Here is a 19,923-nt window from a genome sequence, read left to right as displayed (position 1 = left end):
CACTGTTCAAGCCAAACGTGAAGGCGATTCTACGTGAAAGGAAATGCTCTGATTTTCGTTTCCGTGCACGCTGCCCTTCTCCAGAGAAAGGCGGAGGCGGGGAGGAGTTTCCAACAAACGGCCCAAGGAGAAATACCTCGTCCTTCCTTCAGAGCTTTGCAATGAGGACAAAGCGAAACCTTACGGTAACACCTTGATGCGTAGCTTCCCTAATTTCTGGTGTAGGATTCGCCTTACCGGGATGTTTCTAACAGCAGAGGGAAACGATCCGACGGGCAGAGAAGTCCAAAAGCTCATCTTCTAGGGACAAAATGGCAACCAGCTCTCCTGTTCTGCCAATCTGCACGACAGAGCACCTCACACGCCTACCGGGAGGCTGGAACGTGCCAAGCGTTGTCTGATTCACAACGTTTTCACTTGACGACAAAAGGGCACTGTTTAGCAATTCTAACTGTGTCTATACGTAAGCCCTGAGAAACACAGCTCCGTCCTTTACAGCCAAGCGTGCAGACGCCCAGGGCCACGGCAGCACGGGCAGCTCTGCGGCAGCAACGCAGCGCGGGGTCCCAGACCGTCGTGGGGGAAGACAGCCCACCTTGAAGCCCGATCAGACTGATGTGTTCCCCGAACAGAAGACAGCAAGGATGCTGCGTGTGCACTTAAAGGACACAGCGATGCTAAATGCGTCACAAGTGAGATTTTGTAAAGAAGAAATCACCTGGGTAATGCAGAACCGAAACCAGGATTTACCTAATCTCTGCAAGATGTAGATCTTGCCTCAGAGTGCAGCACAGTATTTGCTCTCTGCCACCTTGTAAGCCAAAGCAGTGATGCTCCTGCCCCGCAGGTATTATGCTGTTTGCACGCCTGTTGTACCAGCGCAGAACAAAATCACACGCGTTTCCTTCTCCTGCCTTACCTGGGCTGGGCAAAGGGGATGCGTTTACACCGAGCTGCAAACTGAATGTTTAATTCATACACCACAACAGTCATATGGAAAATTAACCTTTTTACCAGCATCACACGTAACCATGGTGATAGGAGCCGAGTTCAAGTTCTGTTTAATGAGGCCAGCGCCAGTTAATTCCGGCACTTCAAAGCCGGCTCTGAAGCTGTCTGAGCCCCGCGTGCCGCAGCCACTGCCCAACTTCTGCAGGGAACCAGACATGGCACGGCGAAGGCACCGCAGCTGCGCTGCTCTTTAGGCACGTTAGTGATACTGCTAACTTTAAATGGACCTGCATGCTGGATGGGCAGATTTACTTGTTTCACCTTGAGAGGTACTCAGCTCAAGTACGTTAAAAACAAAATGGAAAAATCGGATAAGCTAATGTCAGGGTCCCGGGAAAAGGAGGACAAACAGGTCACTGAAGTTTTTTTCTGAAACAGCATCTTATATTCTACAAAAGTACTACATAACTATAGCAGAAAAGGAAATATTTTACCAGACAGAACAATGTTTTGTAAAAGTTTCAAGTACAAATACTTGAAAAAGGAATATTTAAAAAATCAGAAGGGGGGGAGAGAGAGAGAAGGAATTACCTGAGAAATGGGAACCTCCTCAAGCCTCTTTAGCTGAGATGCTCATTTCTGTAAGCACCCAAACTGAAAAGCAAGCTTGCTTTTGCATTCTTACTCCAGACACATTGCTAGAATCAGGGGGGAGGTTCCAGGGGGGTTAACTTTTGCATGTGACACAACTGAATGGATGGAATATGTATTATATATAAAAGCTGTTACAGTACATGCAAAAAAAAAAAATAGAAAAAGAATAACAAATCAATGATACTTACTCCTGTACTGACAAGAGACAGCATAATTCTTTCATTTAAGGCTAATGTTTCTCCTTGCTTCATCTTGATTCTCTTCTTATCTAAACATTTCATTGCATACCTGAAAATATTAACCGTTCAGAAAAAGCACCAGAAAAAATTTCCTCCTGTACTCAGTATTATTCACTAGCAGTTACACTGTGAGTATTTACAGCATCCCGTAAGCAAGCTCGTTCAAGACTTAAACCTGGTAGTAAAAACATCATTACATGACTAAACAAGAAAATCTCCAAAATCTCACAGAATTGAAGCATTTTCAACAGAAGCCTCCTAACAGAAAAATGTGCTTTAACAAATAATTCCATGTCCAAACAACTACAGTGATATAGGAATTACATATCATTTTTCAATATCTACAAGCAAGGATTTGCAGTATGAACTAAATAACAGAGACCCTATTACAGTTCCATTTAATTCTAACAGTTTCAACTCTACCAGGAAAGTAATATCTTGAACATATGCTGAGGTTTATACATATATTTATTTTTTTTAAGTTTTCTTTCTACTCAAAGAAAGGTCAGCTATACACAAGAAAGCTTTTTTAATCTTCTACCACCCGTATCACACAAATTAATAAAATTTTGCTCAAAAAAAGAATGTTACCCTAACAACCATCAAACAAGAGCAGGATATAAAACAGTCTGTGGATAGTTTTTCAAGACGTTAGGTGAGCCTACTGTTAGAGAACAGCGGAGAAGGACACACGTGTTCCTCCGTACAAGATTTCTAGACATGGGCAGCCATGGATTTTTAGGCCATTCGTTCTACAATATGCTCAGGAAAACGCCCCGTTAGAGCACTGCATCATCGCTAATCAACTGCCTACGCTGTGACAGCTCTGCACAGAAACGGGGCCGCGCGGCACCTTCCCTTTGCACTCCCTAAAAAAGCCACGTCATTCCTTGCCATGCATCTTGTGAGTGGGGGAAGAGTGAGCGTGAACACACTGGAATTTTGAGTTTCCAAACCAAGGAATATATTCACAGCACGTGATCTCGCCGAGGAGTCGGTAAACAGTGACTATAAATAACATTTCACACGCTACCCTCTATTTATGCTTTGCCATCACTGATCAAAGTGAACGAGTGGGGCCGGTGAAGGCTGATGGAAATCCAGCATCTCATTCTTATCTCGGGTCGCACACTCGAAAAGCACTGCGACCCCTCCCGCTGCGGACTGCTTTCTGCATTGTGCTTCTGGCCCCTGCTTGGATGTCCTGGAAGGAGGTGATGTGACAGAAGCCTCAGGTGTATCTTTGTGGGTTAGTGAAACACCGATGGCATTTACCTTAGAGGGGTGGCTTCCCAAGCTCCTTGCAGGCAGTAAGCGCAGCAGAGGCAGCCATCTAGAGTGGACGGGATCTGGATTAGGGATGGGTAAACAGGTTTGGATTAAGAAAGAACTAAACCAAACCTCTACCCAGAAACTGAACCTGATCTGAAGTTTTGCTTCAAATTTGAAAACGGTTGGCTTTCCCATGTTTTGCTTCTCTTTAGGCTGTTTATACTCAATAAAAACTGTCCTTTGCTTCCCTCGCTAGTCCCAAGGGTTATCCACCTCCTGCCACAGCAAAACTCAGACATGAAAATGACTGGGAATGTGAGAACTACCTCTTCAGGGTGGATGCCTGCTCAGTGTGGCTCAAGCTAAACACAATGTTTATTTTTGTACACGGACAAATTAATGAGTTGTACAGGGACAAAAAAGTACCAAAGCAGAAATAACAACAGTATTGTTAGTAACAGCATTAATACAAATACTTAAGGTCACTGCGAAAATACTGAGCATGATAGCAACATTAAGATGTCTTCCACTTGTTAACAGCTCAAGTTTTTATTATCAAGGATGCCAAGCACACACAATTGCCAGCGAAGCCAGCTGCAACTGCAGAGACTTGGCACTTCAAACATGCCATGCGTACTTAGAAACGCTTAAGGATGGACTAAAATTGTTAGGAGAAGAGCAAGATGAAAGGGGAGGTGTCTGTGTAAATAACTAACTAACTATTGGGAACAATTTGTTAAATTAATGCCCAGATGCTCAAAACAGGACATGATGGGACAATTATGCCTAGAGATTGAATCTGTTGATTAGGAGAAGTGTGTGAATGGTGAGACTAGAAAAAGAAAAAAAACCACACAGGTTGATCTTGGAGTTCCCACGAGAGCTCTGTTACACAGAAGTTCAGCACTGGAGCTATACTCTTCCAAGTGTAAGCAAGAATCACTGCGTTCGCCAGTGAAACGTGCTCATCAGGGCAGAAACGTAGACAACGACACCAGTCTGGAATGCCGTATTCAGAATCTGCTCAGACTGAACAGCGTGAGGTCATTCCCGTGTCATCCTCCAGCCCTACGTCAGCACCAGCTATGGGATGCGCTTTGCTGGAGAAGAGCAGCCTGCAGCAGATGAGAGGTAACTCCTCACGACCACCACGGCTTCCACAAGAACATCGTTCTGCACTGTCGGGCTCTGATCCAGGACACCGTTTCAGCACACACTTAATGTTAAACACATGTGCAGTCTCCATTAATTTTGACACGACCGTTTAAAGGAAGGATGTGCTTGAGAGCTCTGCTAGACTGAAGCCCCGCTGCACAGCACATAACAGGATCAACTATCCAACTAAGCTTAACGACGATCCAGAAATCAGAACCTCTTGGGATAAAATTTAATTGCAAAGAACTATACGGCAATGCGACGCTGCTCTCCAGTGATTTTGTAAGAAATGACAGGAAGGATTTCCTTACTAGTTCAGCGTTTACAATTACCTCTAAACCAAAGCGTGTATATACTCACATTTTTCCAGTGTCTGCTTTTCTGCAACCATACACTTCACCAAATCCCCCTCTTCCTATTATTCTATGTACACTAAAGTCATTCATGGTCAGCTGTACATGCAAAAGACAAAACAAAACAAAACCAGACTTCATTTTTCAGCGTTAAAAAACTTACATCTAAATCATCTATGAATGCGTTAAGCTACTTAACTATTGCCATTCATACAGCGTTTACTGTTTTGGAAAAAGGAGTCCCTTACTGTTGCTATTTCAAGGGACTTGCAAGCACTGCAGTCTGAAGTGCAAACAAGACGAATGAGGCTGCTGTGGCCAGAGGCGGACGGGCTCATTCACGACGCGTACAGCCGCAGCTGGGGCAGAGGCTGAGGTCAGGGCGCTGGGGAGCGCGGGGCAAAAGGGAGCCAGACGGTGTTGGGGCGGCTACAGAGCAGCGATTCTGGCAGCTCGGGTTTTTTACAGCTATTACAAAACCCAAAAAGCTATTAACTCAAGACAGGCAGAAGGGTCGTCCAGAAAGGAACCGTTAGGGCTGTACGGCTAAGAGCAGAAGAGCAGATCAGTAACAGTCGCCGTACCCCTTGCTAAGGCCTTTTCACGAGCAGTATTCCAAACCGAACATTTTCTTTCCTGTATCAGCCTTTGACAAGATAAATACACTTGTGAGTACTTACATGAATATTTAGTTCTACGTTTTTCCATTGACAAAATCTAGTAAACTTGTCACTGTGGAAAAAAAGTTTAAAAGTTGTTTGAGACTACTGCGTAAAGTATTATAGGAAATATCAAGACTCTGATATTTAAAATAAAGTTTGCACCAGGGCGTGTTGTGATATTTAGTAAATGATAGCCTTCCTTTCCAACAATTGTAATCTTACCCCCACCAAGAAAAACAATTACTAGGCAGCGCACACTGAGTATTTTACATCCTTGTAAGAGAAGGATATCAGATAACCTTATCCCTGTAATTGTAAGTGCTCGGTACGTCCTCGTATCTCTCTTTCAGACTGTTTTTAATTTTTAAAAACAACTAAGTTCAGAACTAACAAACATTTAAATTACATAAAGAGAAAGATAATTATAAGAGAACAGAGGCAGCTCTATTTATGTTAAGGAACCTCCAAATACTCCAAGGAACATTTTAAACTCATTTTATCTTAAAATAAGAAAAACATCAATAATTCCACAAGCCGTAGCCAAAAAACAGTTTCTCATTTCTACATAAATAATTAAGTATTTATTTTCAGAGTAAGACATAATAGTCCTACGGAGGCATTTTTACAACGGTCTCCATCTGCCTGCAGAATGAGGTCTATGCCTCGTATTCTTTACTAGACCTTTTCTGCTCCATTGCCAGGTGCCCTGATCCAAACCAGAACGACTGGGTCATTCCGTCACACACGAGACGGTTTACTCCTGAGAATATCCCACAACAACGTAGTTCTGCACCTTTAAACCTTTGGGATCAAACTGCAATCTATTATGGAGCAACAGAAATGGAGCAACAGAAAAATCAATCACCTTTACAATTTTTCCACTCGGACATCCTGACATTAATCATGATATACAACAATGCTAGTTGTTTGCAGGCGCTTGCTGATAATACACTATTAATTAAATGAAGTTTAGTAAACATTTTTAGCCTTATTTTACAGCAATACTTAAGGGACCCGGCTTCCTGCTATATTAGGTAGAAAGTTGGGATAACATGTCATGTTCCTACCTTTCCATAAATTTTTGAAATATTTTTCCTCGGAGACTATCACAAATTTCTTCTATATATGGCTAAAAAGGATTAAGAAACACAATTAGTATTCAAGCATACAATAAACTGATGATGCAATACTACCCATTACACATAACTCCCGTTGGCCCTAAATAACTACAGCAACTTTCTTTGAAGAAGGCTCAACAAAGCATTTAAGCTTCATTTAGCTTTTGGAATCTGAGCAGGTGCCCTGAAGTCAAGCATAAAATATTTTCATGTGCTAGAAAACCTTAAATGTTCGCCTTGGGGGGGGGTGTACAAAACCCATGTAAAGCTCCTGTCTGTGGACAAGAAGTTGGGAAAAACCATCGCAGCACAGTTCCTTTCTCAAATCTATTTAAACAGAATAAACATACAGACTCCTCAGGGGTTCTGTACTTCCCAGAGCCGTGCTCTGGCTTCGGTTTTTTGGTGCTTCTCTCCTCTCTGTCCTTAGTAAGAAACCAGCACCTTCAATTCACAAGCGACTTTTTCTAGGGAAATACTTTCTCTTGATGCGTGATGGCATGCAGCGATCTCAAATCCCAACCCAATTAGGGGTGAGATATAACTCAAGCGGTGGAGTTATCAGTTTGTCAGCTCACCTAATTGCAACCTGAAAAACAGTTCACTGAGCAGTAAGAAAAACCAGGCAGGGGCCATCTTCACGTTTTTGCAATGTATAAAAACACAGAAGGTTTACATCAAAGAAACTCAAGCTTACAAACGCTCCCGTGATTGCTGAGGTTCATTATGTGCAAAACCACGCTGGTTTAATGCACCTAGCTACAAAAGTTAGCATAGATCTGAACTTCTTGCGTCAATGCGTATCAGGGCTGTAACACCACAAGAAGTATTTCACTTCTCATTTCTTTCTGTTCTAAAGGAAGTAACAACACAAAAGATGCGTAATTTCACTGATCAGCCAGGATACCATTTATTTTTATATTCAAATGGAAGGTATGCAAATCCCATACTTTCTTTTAACCACTCAGAAGTTCAGAAGGTTTAAAAAAAGCACGATAATTTTACTGGTGCGGAAACTCCTGTTTGGATAGGTAACTTTTGATTGGATTTTGTCTTGTGGAGAGACGGACAAACGTGTGAGATGGTACAAATGCTTAACTCCACACCATCATCAACTAGGAATTAATATACCTTAACATTAAAGAAAAAGGAAAAATGTTTTCAACGATTCCACATTACTGAAACGTGAAGGCAATTTCTCCACTATGCAGTTCGGTTTATCCTGACAGGATGCATATCTTCCTGATGTAAAGTGATTTACTCTAAATCGTTTAATGGCTTAAAATTACATAAATTTAAAAACTATTCTGTTCATATACCAAGGTATAGTTTGCTTTTAGAAACGCGCTTAAAAATACTTTAGATAAGAATAGCAATTTGTAATTTTTATTTGACTTAGAAAAGCATTCTAACATCACTATTACCGTGAAGAACACGTACGGGTACCATTTATTCCGTCTCCTAAAATAATACGTACAAAGGCACTTACTGTCAAATAAGTGAAGAAAACTCGAACATTCAGACTGTGTTAACCTCACCTGAAAAAGGCTGGCGGGCACTTGTTTCTTGGCTAAATATGTTTGTACATGATCTACAGCTTGTTTTGAGAAAGGCTTTTGAAAAAGAAAAAGAAAGATTTCAAACAGTCGGGAACGTAAGAACTTTCGTTTAAGGTCTATAGCGCTGCTGTTCTGTTAACCACGTGAAAAATACGCGCAGCTCAAAACGAACGCAATAAGCTTCCCCCGAGTATACGGCTGTGAAACGCGCGGAATGGTACAGTAAAACAATTACTCTAGAGCAGGAAGGCGGGAGGGGGAAGGTGAGGAGGAGAAGGGGAAGATAACGGGGCGGGATGCTGCTCCTTTAACAAATCCATGAACGATCCCACCTACGGGGACAGCTCCGGGCGCAGCACTTCACCGGGACTTTCCAGCACCACAGAGCCGGTAACACATGCGGAACAAAAAACTGCTTAAACCCTTCATCCGAAGAACCATACCACCCGGGGTAAAACACACCGCAAATTCTTCTTTAAAGCACGAGCAAATGCAACTGTTCAATACAGATCAAAGGGCCAAAACCTCAGCTGGAGGAAACGTGTTTTCACCTGCTTTAACAAAGCTGCAACTGTCACAACGCGGCCCCGTGCCTTTAATTTACATATTGCAGCCAAAGACTGTATTGCCTCTCGTACTGTACGAAAGACTGCTTTATGACCAAACAAAAAAACCACCCAACAATCTTTGCCTGATCAGTTTTAAACAAAATCTCAAACTTTACCCTGAGCTTTCAAAGACACCCAAGTTCAACACCCAAACTGTCCCGCAGAGCCCCCGGCAGCTCGCGCTTCTTTAGAGAGTTTTTGGGGAGCAGGGTTGTTGCTGGGTTGGGGAGGGTTGGTTAATGTATGTGTGTGTGTGCACGTTTATATACGCACAGTCTGCACTCATTTTATCGTATTTTAAAATAGAGATTTAGTTTAAAGAAATATAAACCAGATAGATCTCCAAATATTTCCTTTGCGTGCCACCAAGTTTAAGAAAAACTGGCACACGCCACACATCTTTACACCTCATTACTGGGAAAAAAAAAAAGAAAAAGAAAAAACAAAGAAAAAAAAAAAAGCATGCTGAATTCAGCCAAACCCAGTCCCACAGATTTCAAACAGAAAGGCACAGCATTACAATATTTGTAGTAACAACTCCTTCAGCGATAGTCTTAACTGTTCTCTGAATGAAAGAGCAGTTATTTGGAATTATCACTGCTGTCAAGCTACTCAAGTAAGGTGAAGAGCGCGTGAAATTTGGATGGTATACACACATGTGAACAGGACAGGAGCTCCTTCATTATGTACGTGTCATAAATCTGCCGACTTCTGGTTAGACGCTCATCCTCAGAATCCAGTTTTTCGTATTCTTTTATCTGCAATACAGGAGAGAAGGACCCATTAGATGAGCACACTTCTAATGATTTGCCACTCATTTGGTAAAAACGGGACTTTCGCTGAAGTTTTATTTTACTTTATGCTTTTCTTAATTAAGACTTAAAGAAAAACCACCTGCAATACCATAGTTACAGCTGGCCTTAGATTTCCTTCCTATCTTAGAACTTTTATGCAAGGAAACCAATTTGCTTAAAATTGCTGCAGAGCTTTGTTTTCTAAAATTCGAAAAGGACCGAGCCGGAGCAGCGCGTTTTCCTCCGTCTTTCCTTTTCCCAGAGCAGGAACTGGTGCAGGGGAAGGCAGAAGCCCAACTGCGTGAGAGGAGCAGCCCGTGCCAGAGCAGCGAGACGAGCAAGCGCACCCAGCACTGGACCAGGCTGCCCAGGGAAGCGGGGGAGTCCCCATCCCCGGGGGTATTTAAAACACACGCAGACGTGGTGCTTAGGGCCGTGGTTTAGTGGTGGACTTGGCAGTGCTGGGTTAACGGTTGGACTCGATGACCTCAAAGGTTTTTTCCAACCAGAACGGTTCTGTGATTCTAAGATCTTTAGGGAAACGTCTTAGCTGTGACTCGCTGGACCCTCCCAGCACCAGCCTGTGATCCCAAATGACCGCCCGTGTGCAGACCTGCTCTGGATCCCCACGCCGACTCAGGAAAACCAAAGCAGAATGAGACCCAGCTGGACTTCGTTCAGCACCCGTTTGAGAAGGAACGGGCCATATCAGAGCTGTCTGTACTTTCAGCCTACAGCATAAGCCCTGCACAAATGATGTACCAGCACATCTCCTCCTCAGGCAGGGAGGACATCCTGGCCGGGCAACACATACTTCCAGGGACAAAAAGCAGGGCTCCGCTGTTCCTGCCAGCCACGCTTTAATAGCAAGAGCAGCACCAGGGTTAACAGAAAGCCCATTCTTGAGGACTGTTAAAAGTAAAGATTTTAAAAATGTGTGTTTTGCCTCTGTCTCACAATGTAATTTTTTCTTTTTTCTTCATTCAGAGGCTGCTTCTTTTACAGGATGAGCTGTACCTGACAGCTCGAGCAGGTCTCCTCGTGACAAACCCAGACCAATCTATCTTTGAAGATGGAACACCGTAATTAAACTCAGTATTTTTCTAGCTGTAGCCCTCTTGTTTGCTGACTATGATAAGGCAACCGTTCCACCACGATTTGCCATCTGTGACTACTTCCCCCTCGGTACCAATTTATAATTAAAATGATTCAAAACATCTTTGCCAAAGAAACATTTTTTAATTAAAGCAATGCCGCAAAATGATTAGAAGTACAGGAGAAAGCCTGATGCCTATCATACTGTCCTACTTGAATGCAACCTCCTGCCCCTCAATATTTATTTTCCAAACCACCTAACGCGGCACCCAAAGCAGAGGGTTCTCTTGCAACAGCCCAGCCACGCTGGCTCCAGGTCAGGGTCTCTCCCACCCGCCTTTACTGTGGGCTCTTTAACCAAAGTCCCTTTGTTTTGCACAGCTTTGGAGAAGAGGACAGCGGGTGACAAAAGTCCCCACCAGCGATCTGTTCCCGGGGGCTCAGCCCGCTCCCCCCGCACCAGGAGAACGCCCTCCCGCAGGCTGGGATCACGTTTAACACGCATGCCTGACATACTCACAAGCTAATTTTACAGGTTTATTAAATAGAACATTACTGTACCATGCCAAAAAAATACAGCGATAGGCAGAGCTGAGCGTCACCATGTATAAACAGCCCGTCTCCGCGAGCAGCGGCTCCCTCGGTGCTGCTCCTGACCCAGAGATAACGTACCGGGTCACCGTCTGTTCCAACGCATCCCTGGCAAACTTCAGCTCACCTCGAGAAAAGTGTCTAACAAAGTCTCGTTTCAAAAATTGACACTAGAATGCATTAGTTTTCAAGCACTGAGAAGTTCTTTTTCTTTTTTTCCTTTTTTTTTTTTTTTTGAAACCGATCTGGATGAATCACTCACCCACTTAAACGCTTGATCGTGACTTAAGCTGCGGTAATATGAAATCCCTGGAGTACGGAGCCCTTCTACATCAAGCGATTTTTAATGTGGCAATGTACTCAAATTATTCTACATGTAATAAATGCAGTAAGTAAATCAAATATATGAAAAAAAAAAAAAAGCTTCTGAATCCGGTATGTCACAGAAGAAAAACGCAATGAACCTCTCTTTAAATATCTTTAATGGGATTTTTCTAAAAGTACATGACAAAGCATTTAAATTCTTTTTAGGCAGCACTTTGCTAATAACCTAAAAATACAATTTCAAATTGTTTCAGAGATAAAGAGGCAGCTAAAAATATCTTGCTAAACAATCTGCTACGTGACTTTTTGATTACTTATGACAGTGATATCTTCAGTATATAAAAAGATGAAAACAATATAAAAAGATTCCTCTCTATTAACAGCGAGTATCTCATTTGAGTGGGGGAAACCGTATATCGCTAAGGCTTTATCTCCAAACTGATAACCGGCTTAGCCTATTTTGTGCTGTTAGCCCACTAGCGAGAAAAATTTTAAATCATCAGCTTAAGAGTAATCCAGACAAAAGGTTATCTCAGGCAGCACTTCTAATTAACACTGAGCACTGCAGGCTGCCGCTCAAAAGCACGTGTGCGTGTTGTAGCTGAAAGGAGCACCTAGGATAGGATTAACCACAGTTTTATATTTAGAGTGTCACAAATATAACGAGGAATGAATGGAGCGACGAGGCTCATCGGGCTTCCCGAGCCGCCCCGTGCTCCTTCCGGACGCACGCCTGCCTCGGGCACCACTTCTGTTAGCTTTTTCATTGATTATCCGGTGACAATGGAGCACAACCGACCTCATCGATCCAAAGCCACCTCTCGTATCGCTCTTGGGAGGATCCCCTTACCCATCCGAGCACCTGACAGGGCTTTTCTGCATCCCTGCCACAGCGGCTCCCAAGAAATCTCAGAAGCCCCAGCTGTCCTCGCGTCCCTCGCAATGCCACGGACAGCTGTGCCTTTTCTACAGGGAAAAGGATGTCAGAGAAAGGCACGAAGCATTTGAGAGCGCGACCCAAACACCGGTACCCTCAGCTGCACCTCCTTTTCTACAAGCCCAGGCAGCTACTCGAGATCAGCTGGAGGTAACAGGGCACCCCTCGTTCTGTCGAGGTGGGTGCCGCAGAGCCAGAGGTGCCCGGGGCTGACGGTGTGGTGTTTGGGCATCTCGCTGGAGCACGCAGGGCACGGGGAAAGCTCCGGGGAGCCAGGCGAGGGATGCTGGGGACCAGGGACGGATGACGCGGGGCCGAGGCGGCGCCTGGCCCGTGATATTCCCACAGCAGCGGCCACCAGCCGTGCCAGGGACAAACCACCAAACTGCAGCAGGGAACCACGCTCCATCTTCTGCTTTTGCTTCTCGGGACAGCGTAAGATAAATTTGCTTATTTTAGGCTTTCTGCCTTTAAGGAAATCTTCACTATGTGCAATAGATACGAATCCGTGTCCCACATCAGCGGTCATCCTAAAAAGCACTGGGTTTGCTTTCAGGTCTTTTTGAAAGGAGGAACCCACTGCTGCAATTCCACTGAGAGCTGGCAAATGTTACTTTAACTTCATCTCTGTTTTGTAGCAGAACTAAGATTTACCATCATCTTCACGAGTGAAGATCAAAAGCTAATCCCATTTCTCAAGAAGATACCTGGCTCACCTTACAGTATCGGAGATATTGAACAAGTAGAGACTGGGATGAACCTAATTTCACCTCATTTCTTATGAAAATTTCGAGCGAACCATAGTCAAAGAGTGTACCTTATGATAGAAAACATGAATAAACCTAAAGACATTTCAATCTCTAATAGTATTCTTCCCCTTTCCACCATTCTCTTGGTATTTTCCAAGTTACCTGTTGCCACATGAATGTGTTGACTGAAGATTTGGGTAGGTGGCTGCTCAGGTAACTTCCTTCCATTTTTTTGTTTTCAACATATCATGCCTTAAAACTAAACGTACCTGACTCCTGCAGGACAAAAACTGTAACAGTAGCTTTTAAAATGCTTTGTTAGCTTATGTTTAATAATAAAAGACACAGTTTCGGTGTATGCAAATAAAAGCACTGTTAGAAGCTAAGTAGATTTTTCCTGCAAATGTTCCATTTTCTAAATCTTAAGTATTTGCCCAGTAAGAGGGCAAAAAAAAATCATCTACGCTACTCCCATAAAATACGCTGTGAGAGTACTGTATCAGATTACCAACTTAATTAACTAGCTACACCGCTATTTTTCAAAGTCTCTTGAATTTGTTTAAAACGGTAGTTCCTTCCCTTTGAGATGCAATCGTTACTATCTCAGATATTGTCTCTTATGAATCAACCGTTCCAGCACGAAGCGGCAATGACTCAGAACAAGAGGCAGCCTTGCCCGCCTCCCCTTCCCGAGGACCGGAGGGACAGCCTTCCGCAGCCCCGCTCCCCCACGGCCCCCAAACTCCAGCAGCGGCAGCTTACCTCTTCATAAAACTTCAGTTGAGGGACGGCTTCATCAATCTCATTCATGCAATAGTCTTTAAAAAGCAAAAATCCTGGAAAGAAAAGAGTAAAAAAAAAAAAAATTTTTTTTTTCAGAACAAAAAAATGTATCATTACTATGACAACTTGTACAGAGGGAAAGAGAAGCACCCGGGTAACGTCCTGGACCGCACGTTCCTGTGGAAGCATCCCCAACTGGCGAGGCTCAGCAATACCGATTCGCAGGCAGCTCTACAGCATTCCGAACGGAAAAAGGATCAGAAACCTCACCCACCTCCCACAGGTGTATTAAGCATATTCCAATTTCTACCTGACGAGAATTTTATGAGATGTTTACATAATGCACCGAAACATCCCATTCCTCTTCACGGATCAGACGACGTTCCTTTTTGCAGAGTAAAAACCAGCTACTATTGCCACGTTTTGGTTTTCTGAAACAGATTTACCTACATTTTACTGATCCCGCTTGGCTCCTCTCCCAACAGGAGCACATCGAGATATAACATGCCCCTTTTCGACTTTAAGTATACACACACACACACACCAGAGACCTATTTTTCTAATTCAAATATTGTAATTTGAACTTAGAGCAAAATTGTATTACCAAAACCAGTTGCACATCACTGAATGCTCGACTAAGAAATAATACAGCCACCTACGACATCTCCTGTTTTCCAAAGTATAGTATCTTTACAAAAAATGCAAAACCCACCTCGTGTGCTACACGGTGAGTTCGTTGTAGCATATCCAGGAGGGCGTTTAACTGCCAGTTAGGAACATCATGTCCTTTCCACTCACTATCACCTCATCTTACCAAAGACCTAAATAAGAAAAAACCCACCAACTACTCAGAAGCAAAACCAATCGTCTCAGGGGACAAAGCAACGCTAATCAGGCAAACAAAAGCTTTAATTTATGTCTAACAAAAGCATTTATTAGCTTCCCGGTAGCCCCTCCAGCCGCATCTGGATCCCAAGTTAAATTTCCTGTTGGAAGAGCTGGTTTTCCTGCATTCCCTGGATTTATTTGGTCACAATCAGAATACCAGAAAAGGGATTACGACCAGACAACTCCTATATTTCGCTTGACTCATTTAGCTGATTAGGATGATATTTTGAAGATTAAACAAACTGGGTTTTGTTCTCTAAACAAGGACAGAAACCTAATTAAGAAATTCTCTCATGAGATTCTCCAAACTTTCTAATTATTCTCCACAAAAAGAATCATTCTTGAAATATTTTACAAGCAAATGTGCTTTTTGGAAAACAAACCAACCGACCAACCCTAAGTTTTCAATTCCTTAAAAGCAATTTGCAATTAGAGCAATTTTTTCTTTTTTTTCTTTTGTCTAAGGGCTAGTCTTAGTTCCTATTTTACTGGAAACATTCCTACTAAGTTGTCTTCCCTTACTGCGGAGGAGACCGCAGACCACCGGAGCAGCCCAGGGATGCCGGTCCCTCACACGGAGGATGGAGGTCCCAGGCAGCCCTGGACCGCGGGGGACACGCGTCCCCTCTCCGTGCGGGCACAGCCTGTCCCGTGCTGCCAAACCCACCCAACGTCGCTCCTCTCCAGGGACCCAGGACCCGCAGCTCCGGAGAGCGCCCGTTCCCCCGCATCCCCTGCCCGAACGGCCAACGCTGCACGGACCCGGTTTTGAGAACAAAACCTGCCACTTATGGAACTGAACCTAATTCATTAACTCTTATTTTACACATGATCGAAACAGCAGCAGCACTGAGCAGAATAATGCTGAATTCACTGAACTTTTGTTTGGACAATGAACCAAAGAAGATTACAGTCGTGTAATTAAGAGACTAAAGAGTGGCACAAACAGCAATGAATGCAGTGAAAGAAAAATCCCTGGCGTGGTCCCAGCTACTGGCTCTTTACCAAAAAAACCCACAAACAACAACAACAAAAAAAACCCCTCACCCCACAAAGACAACTGTAGGAGGAGTGTAAAAATATACCAACACACATTTTCAACAATGCCATGCCAAACATTTTAGCCCTGTTTAATATTTTCCAAACTTTTAAATGCAATTATCGCAGAGAAAGAAAAGGTTCACAAGGCCAGAGAAGAAGGAACAATAGCAGGCTTATGCTGCCCGCGTTATACAGCCCGCGTCTCGCCAAGGCCCTTCTCCAAACTGCCCTGCTACGCAAAAACCTAGAGACATCCCAAACGGGAAGTTCAAAAACTTTTACAGATGATTAATATGTCGTAATAATTTATAGCCATATGAATCAATACCGAGAAAGTGCTGTTAGTCAGGTTCCAGTGAAGATGAGCAGAATTATTACAGCAACATTTATAAGTGTACAATAAAAAAAAAAATTATTAAAAACCACTGCAGTAAAATACATTAGAGCACGAACCATCGCTTCTCCATGAAGTTACTGACGTTGCACCTTCACCAGTCAGACACCCCAGATACCTGCAAGCCTGTTGAACCGAAACCGCGGGGTGATTCTTCCAGCTCCGCAGCACCCCGAAAGCAGCAGGGTGGGGGGGACGGTGGGAGACGGGGCGTCCCCTCGGCCCCGGCGGGTGGGCACTGGGATGGGGCTGGTCCGCTCCTCGCCCCGGGCACAGCCGGGTTTGTTACGGCAGGAGGTCACAGAAATGCCCTCGTAGGCAGAAAAATGGTTAAGATCAATTTTTTTTTGTAATTTTTACAAGTTGCAGGAGGGGAAAAAAACCCCACACTGCACTTGAAGGGGTCAGTAGCACCCAAGGAGAATGTTATTCTAACACTTGGGGAGCATTTAACACGTAAATTAGAGCATCAGCTTTGACCAACTATTCACCACCATCCTTTTGGAACAACAAAAAAAATACATTCCCTGTTAAGAAACGCTGTTTGATACTGGTTAAGTCAAAATAAAAATAGGTATTTCAAGTTTCCTTTGAAGAACCTATGGACTGGGAGCATTTATGTACGTGTATTAAGTCATACCGCATACACGCAGCATTACATAGTCATCTTATATAGTCATGCAGCTTATACGCTGCTTATAGGGTCATCAAAAAAAACGGGATTTCACACAGACCAACCTCCCTTGGTTTCCAGCATTATTTTGTAAAAGATATGCTCTAAGCAAACCATAAGAAGGATTATGTGCCATAAGCCTTCCAAGCAACAGTCGGGACGGCTAGGCACGCGCACTGCTCTGCAAATACCCACCGGGCTGTTCCGCCCGCCAGCTCTCCCCGCGCCTGCGGGCACGGACCCATCCCTCGCGACCTGTGCATTCTCAACCCCCCCGGGAACACGTCTCCAACCGCTGTGTGACAGCAACCGGCCACTGAAATACCGTCTGGAGGTTTCAGCACTGGAAAAACACTCTAGAACTGAAACCCGCTGCAGAATTCCATGTCGCTGCCACCCAAGGCAATGGCTCATCCGGCACGGGAGCTGCGCCAGCCGCCTCCGGCAAAGGGCTCCGGGCGCCGCGGGCGCTGCGGCAATCTGCTCCCGCGCTGGGGAAACAGCCTGCCCCCCGACATTTTACGTGTGACTGACGAGAATCGGATTCTCTCGGAGTTTTTAAGAACGTCCGAATGCTTGGCTCACATTAGGCAACCCTGAGTGCTGCTCTTAAAATCATTAGCGATACGGACATCAGAGAAACAATTGTGGGTGTCCAGCACAACCTTCTTCTTCAGCAGGCTGTACCTGGGGAAGGATGAGCCGAGTGATGGAGTTCTTTCTAATTAATGGGGAGTCTCATGATTGATGAGATTTTTTTTCCCCCTTGCCCCATGAAAACAGGGGGGGAAAAGCGTCGAGTCAGGCATTTTCTCTGTCAAAACGACAGCGATGTCAGACAGCAAACGGCGGGCAGCGAAGCACATCCCTCCTCGCCCTGCCTCGGCTGTGCAGGTTCCACCTCGGCTGCCCGAAGAGCAGCCGCGTCCCACGGGGCACATCGCTGCCGCGGTGCCAGGAAGATGGGAGGTCTGCAGGAAAACTGTATTTCCAGGGATGATCGGTCAGAGGCTGGCGGTGAGGGACAAGGAATGAAGAAAGACCTGGGGACTCTAAGAGACTCTTGTGGAGCCTGGCGGACAGAGATGTTAAGGGAAAAAAAAAATCTTTGGGGAAGCCAAGGAACAAAAACAGATTGCAAAGCGATGAGAGCGGTTTTTAGCGACTTGTAATTACTTCACTGAAGATTTACAGTGGAGGAAATCAGAATCTCCACTGCCCAGGCGAGTACTGCTCAAAAGGATCTGAAACTCCCAAGCGTTAAGGAAAATTCTCAAGATTTTGTGGGTAAATTCTTCTCTGAAGAAGGCCTATTCTCTGCTTTTTATCTTTTTTTGAGTGACTGGCCTTAAACCATTAGCTCTTTTACAGCACGACTGCTAACGCAGACATCCTCCTCCTCCTCCCTCCTCTCGTCATTTCAGCTTGTCTGACCGTGCCGTCCACGTCCCCAGGTACCAGCACGCTCGAAATCCTCCCACTGTCCTGAATTTAAACAAATCCAATTAGAGCTTCATCTTCTCCATACTGGAAGCGTTTCTGTTCCGGCCTCCCATTGTATCAACGGATTCTGCACTTCCACTGCAGCATAAAGGAAATCTCTTCTTTTACTGACGTTCTTAGATTGAGTGAAAAATTATTAGCCAGAAACTGTAGCTCTCAGATAATAGCAAAACTAATTGACAGACGCAGCACTGAATAAGTGACAGTAGTTTTAAGAAGTTCAAGAACTGATGAAAAGCACAATAAGCACAGTTAACTACACATGGAAAAATAAGACCAAGAACAGAAAGCAGGAATTAAAAAAATGATAGCGTTAGGTAACAGATAAAAGGAACCAGCAATTATTTATGAAATAAAGACGCTGACAGCTTTTGCTTTAAAGATTTCTTCTTCTACACTATATAATTTCTGCAACAACCAGATCACTAGTTGTTAAGGGAAAAAAAAAAATATTTTTTAAAAGCTTTTTCTGGTAAGACCAAAGCGACGGATGGTATCAATAATACATTCACGCAAGTGTGAGACAGCACCAGCTCCAAGCCTCTCCTTTCCCTGTCTCCAGCCAATAATTTTTTCCAGTTATTTTTTTTATGGACAATCCTATACAGCTAATTTTGCCAAATGCCATTAATTGCTGGAGCGACCGGGCCCTTCCCAGAGCTCGTCCCCCACCAGACAAGGGCTGTTTCACAAGCTGGGAGGGGACAAGGTGATGGAATCAAGTTAACCCATCTCCTTCTAAAAAGAACATGCTTTTTACTTCTGCATTTATTGCAAATTATGTTTTTCTAACATGATTTCAGAACTTTTGCTTGAAATCCTGACTCTCAACCCCCCACCCCTGAATTACTAAGCTCTGGGGTTTATTTCCTGAACTCAGCACTTCTTTGGGCCAGGCTCAGAGCACACAAAGGCAGCTGGTGACCAGCCCACACGCTTCCAACCAACCCGGCCTGCCCACTGACACCGTCTTTACAAGCCGATTACGGCTTATGCTATTTTACTACCCCGAGCAGCCTTCCGCACCACTTCTCACTTCCAGGCGAGGTTTCCGTGCAGCCCACGCCACCCTCCTCCGGCCGAATGGCCAGCAGGTACCCGTGGCTAGGTGCCCGTCCCCCACGAGCCCGCGGCTCCTCCCAGGCCATCCCAGGCTGATGCCTTTATCCATCTAACACGCCGTCTAATTCCGTCTTCTCTAGGAATTCCTGAATCCAGCCCTCTGCAGCTGCCCCGATTTGACGCAAGCCCACCGCACCCTAGCAGCCGCCTCGCCTCTGCGGCGAGACCGATGCCCGTGGGCTGTACCCACGCTGGCACAAGTGAGGTTCCATCTCAAGCCCCCCAAAACAGCCTCCCAGCATGGGATTGCACAGCGCTACTGAGACCAACAGAACCGGGCACTGCTTTTTTAAAAAAAGACCTAAAACCTGCAATGTAGAACCCTTCTCTTACAGCTTTAATAAAGAAACGCTGCCCTTTCCACTTGTAGGGATGAAAGCTGCCTTCTCATTTTACAGTTACTTCTCATTTTCCTGCCCTGCCATCAGATTATGCCCGAATAATTATCCTTATTAAAG

The 19,923-nt window shown here is 44.4% G+C and overlaps 1 protein-coding gene across 3 annotated transcripts in view; it reads right to left on the bottom strand.

Moving 5' to 3' along the window:
• Positions 1-19,923, bottom strand: part of GRK3 (G protein-coupled receptor kinase 3) — a 73,418-nt gene that overhangs the window by 23,654 nt on the left and 29,841 nt on the right. The window contains exons 3-9 of one of the 3 annotated variants that reach the window (XM_054844245.1): positions 13,824-13,897; positions 9,228-9,329; positions 7,943-8,017; positions 6,354-6,415; positions 5,305-5,356; positions 4,632-4,723; positions 1,794-1,893 (exon numbers count right to left, since the gene is read on the bottom strand). In XM_054844245.1, the coding sequence (XP_054700220.1) occupies positions 1,794-1,893; positions 4,632-4,723; positions 5,305-5,356; positions 6,354-6,415; positions 7,943-8,017; positions 9,228-9,329; positions 13,824-13,897 (557 nt within the window). The remainder of the gene's footprint in view (positions 1-1,793; positions 1,894-4,631; positions 4,724-5,304; positions 5,357-6,353; positions 6,416-7,942; positions 8,018-9,227; positions 9,330-13,823; positions 13,898-19,923) is intronic. The other 2 variants (XM_054844246.1, XM_054844248.1) reach the window with 2 other exon arrangements.

The sequence above is a fragment of the Grus americana genome, chromosome 16 (genome assembly GCF_028858705.1).
Source record: "Grus americana isolate bGruAme1 chromosome 16, bGruAme1.mat, whole genome shotgun sequence".
Taxonomy (NCBI): Eukaryota; Metazoa; Chordata; class Aves; order Gruiformes; family Gruidae; genus Grus; species Grus americana.
This window is presented reverse-complemented; position numbering and strand designations above follow the sequence as displayed.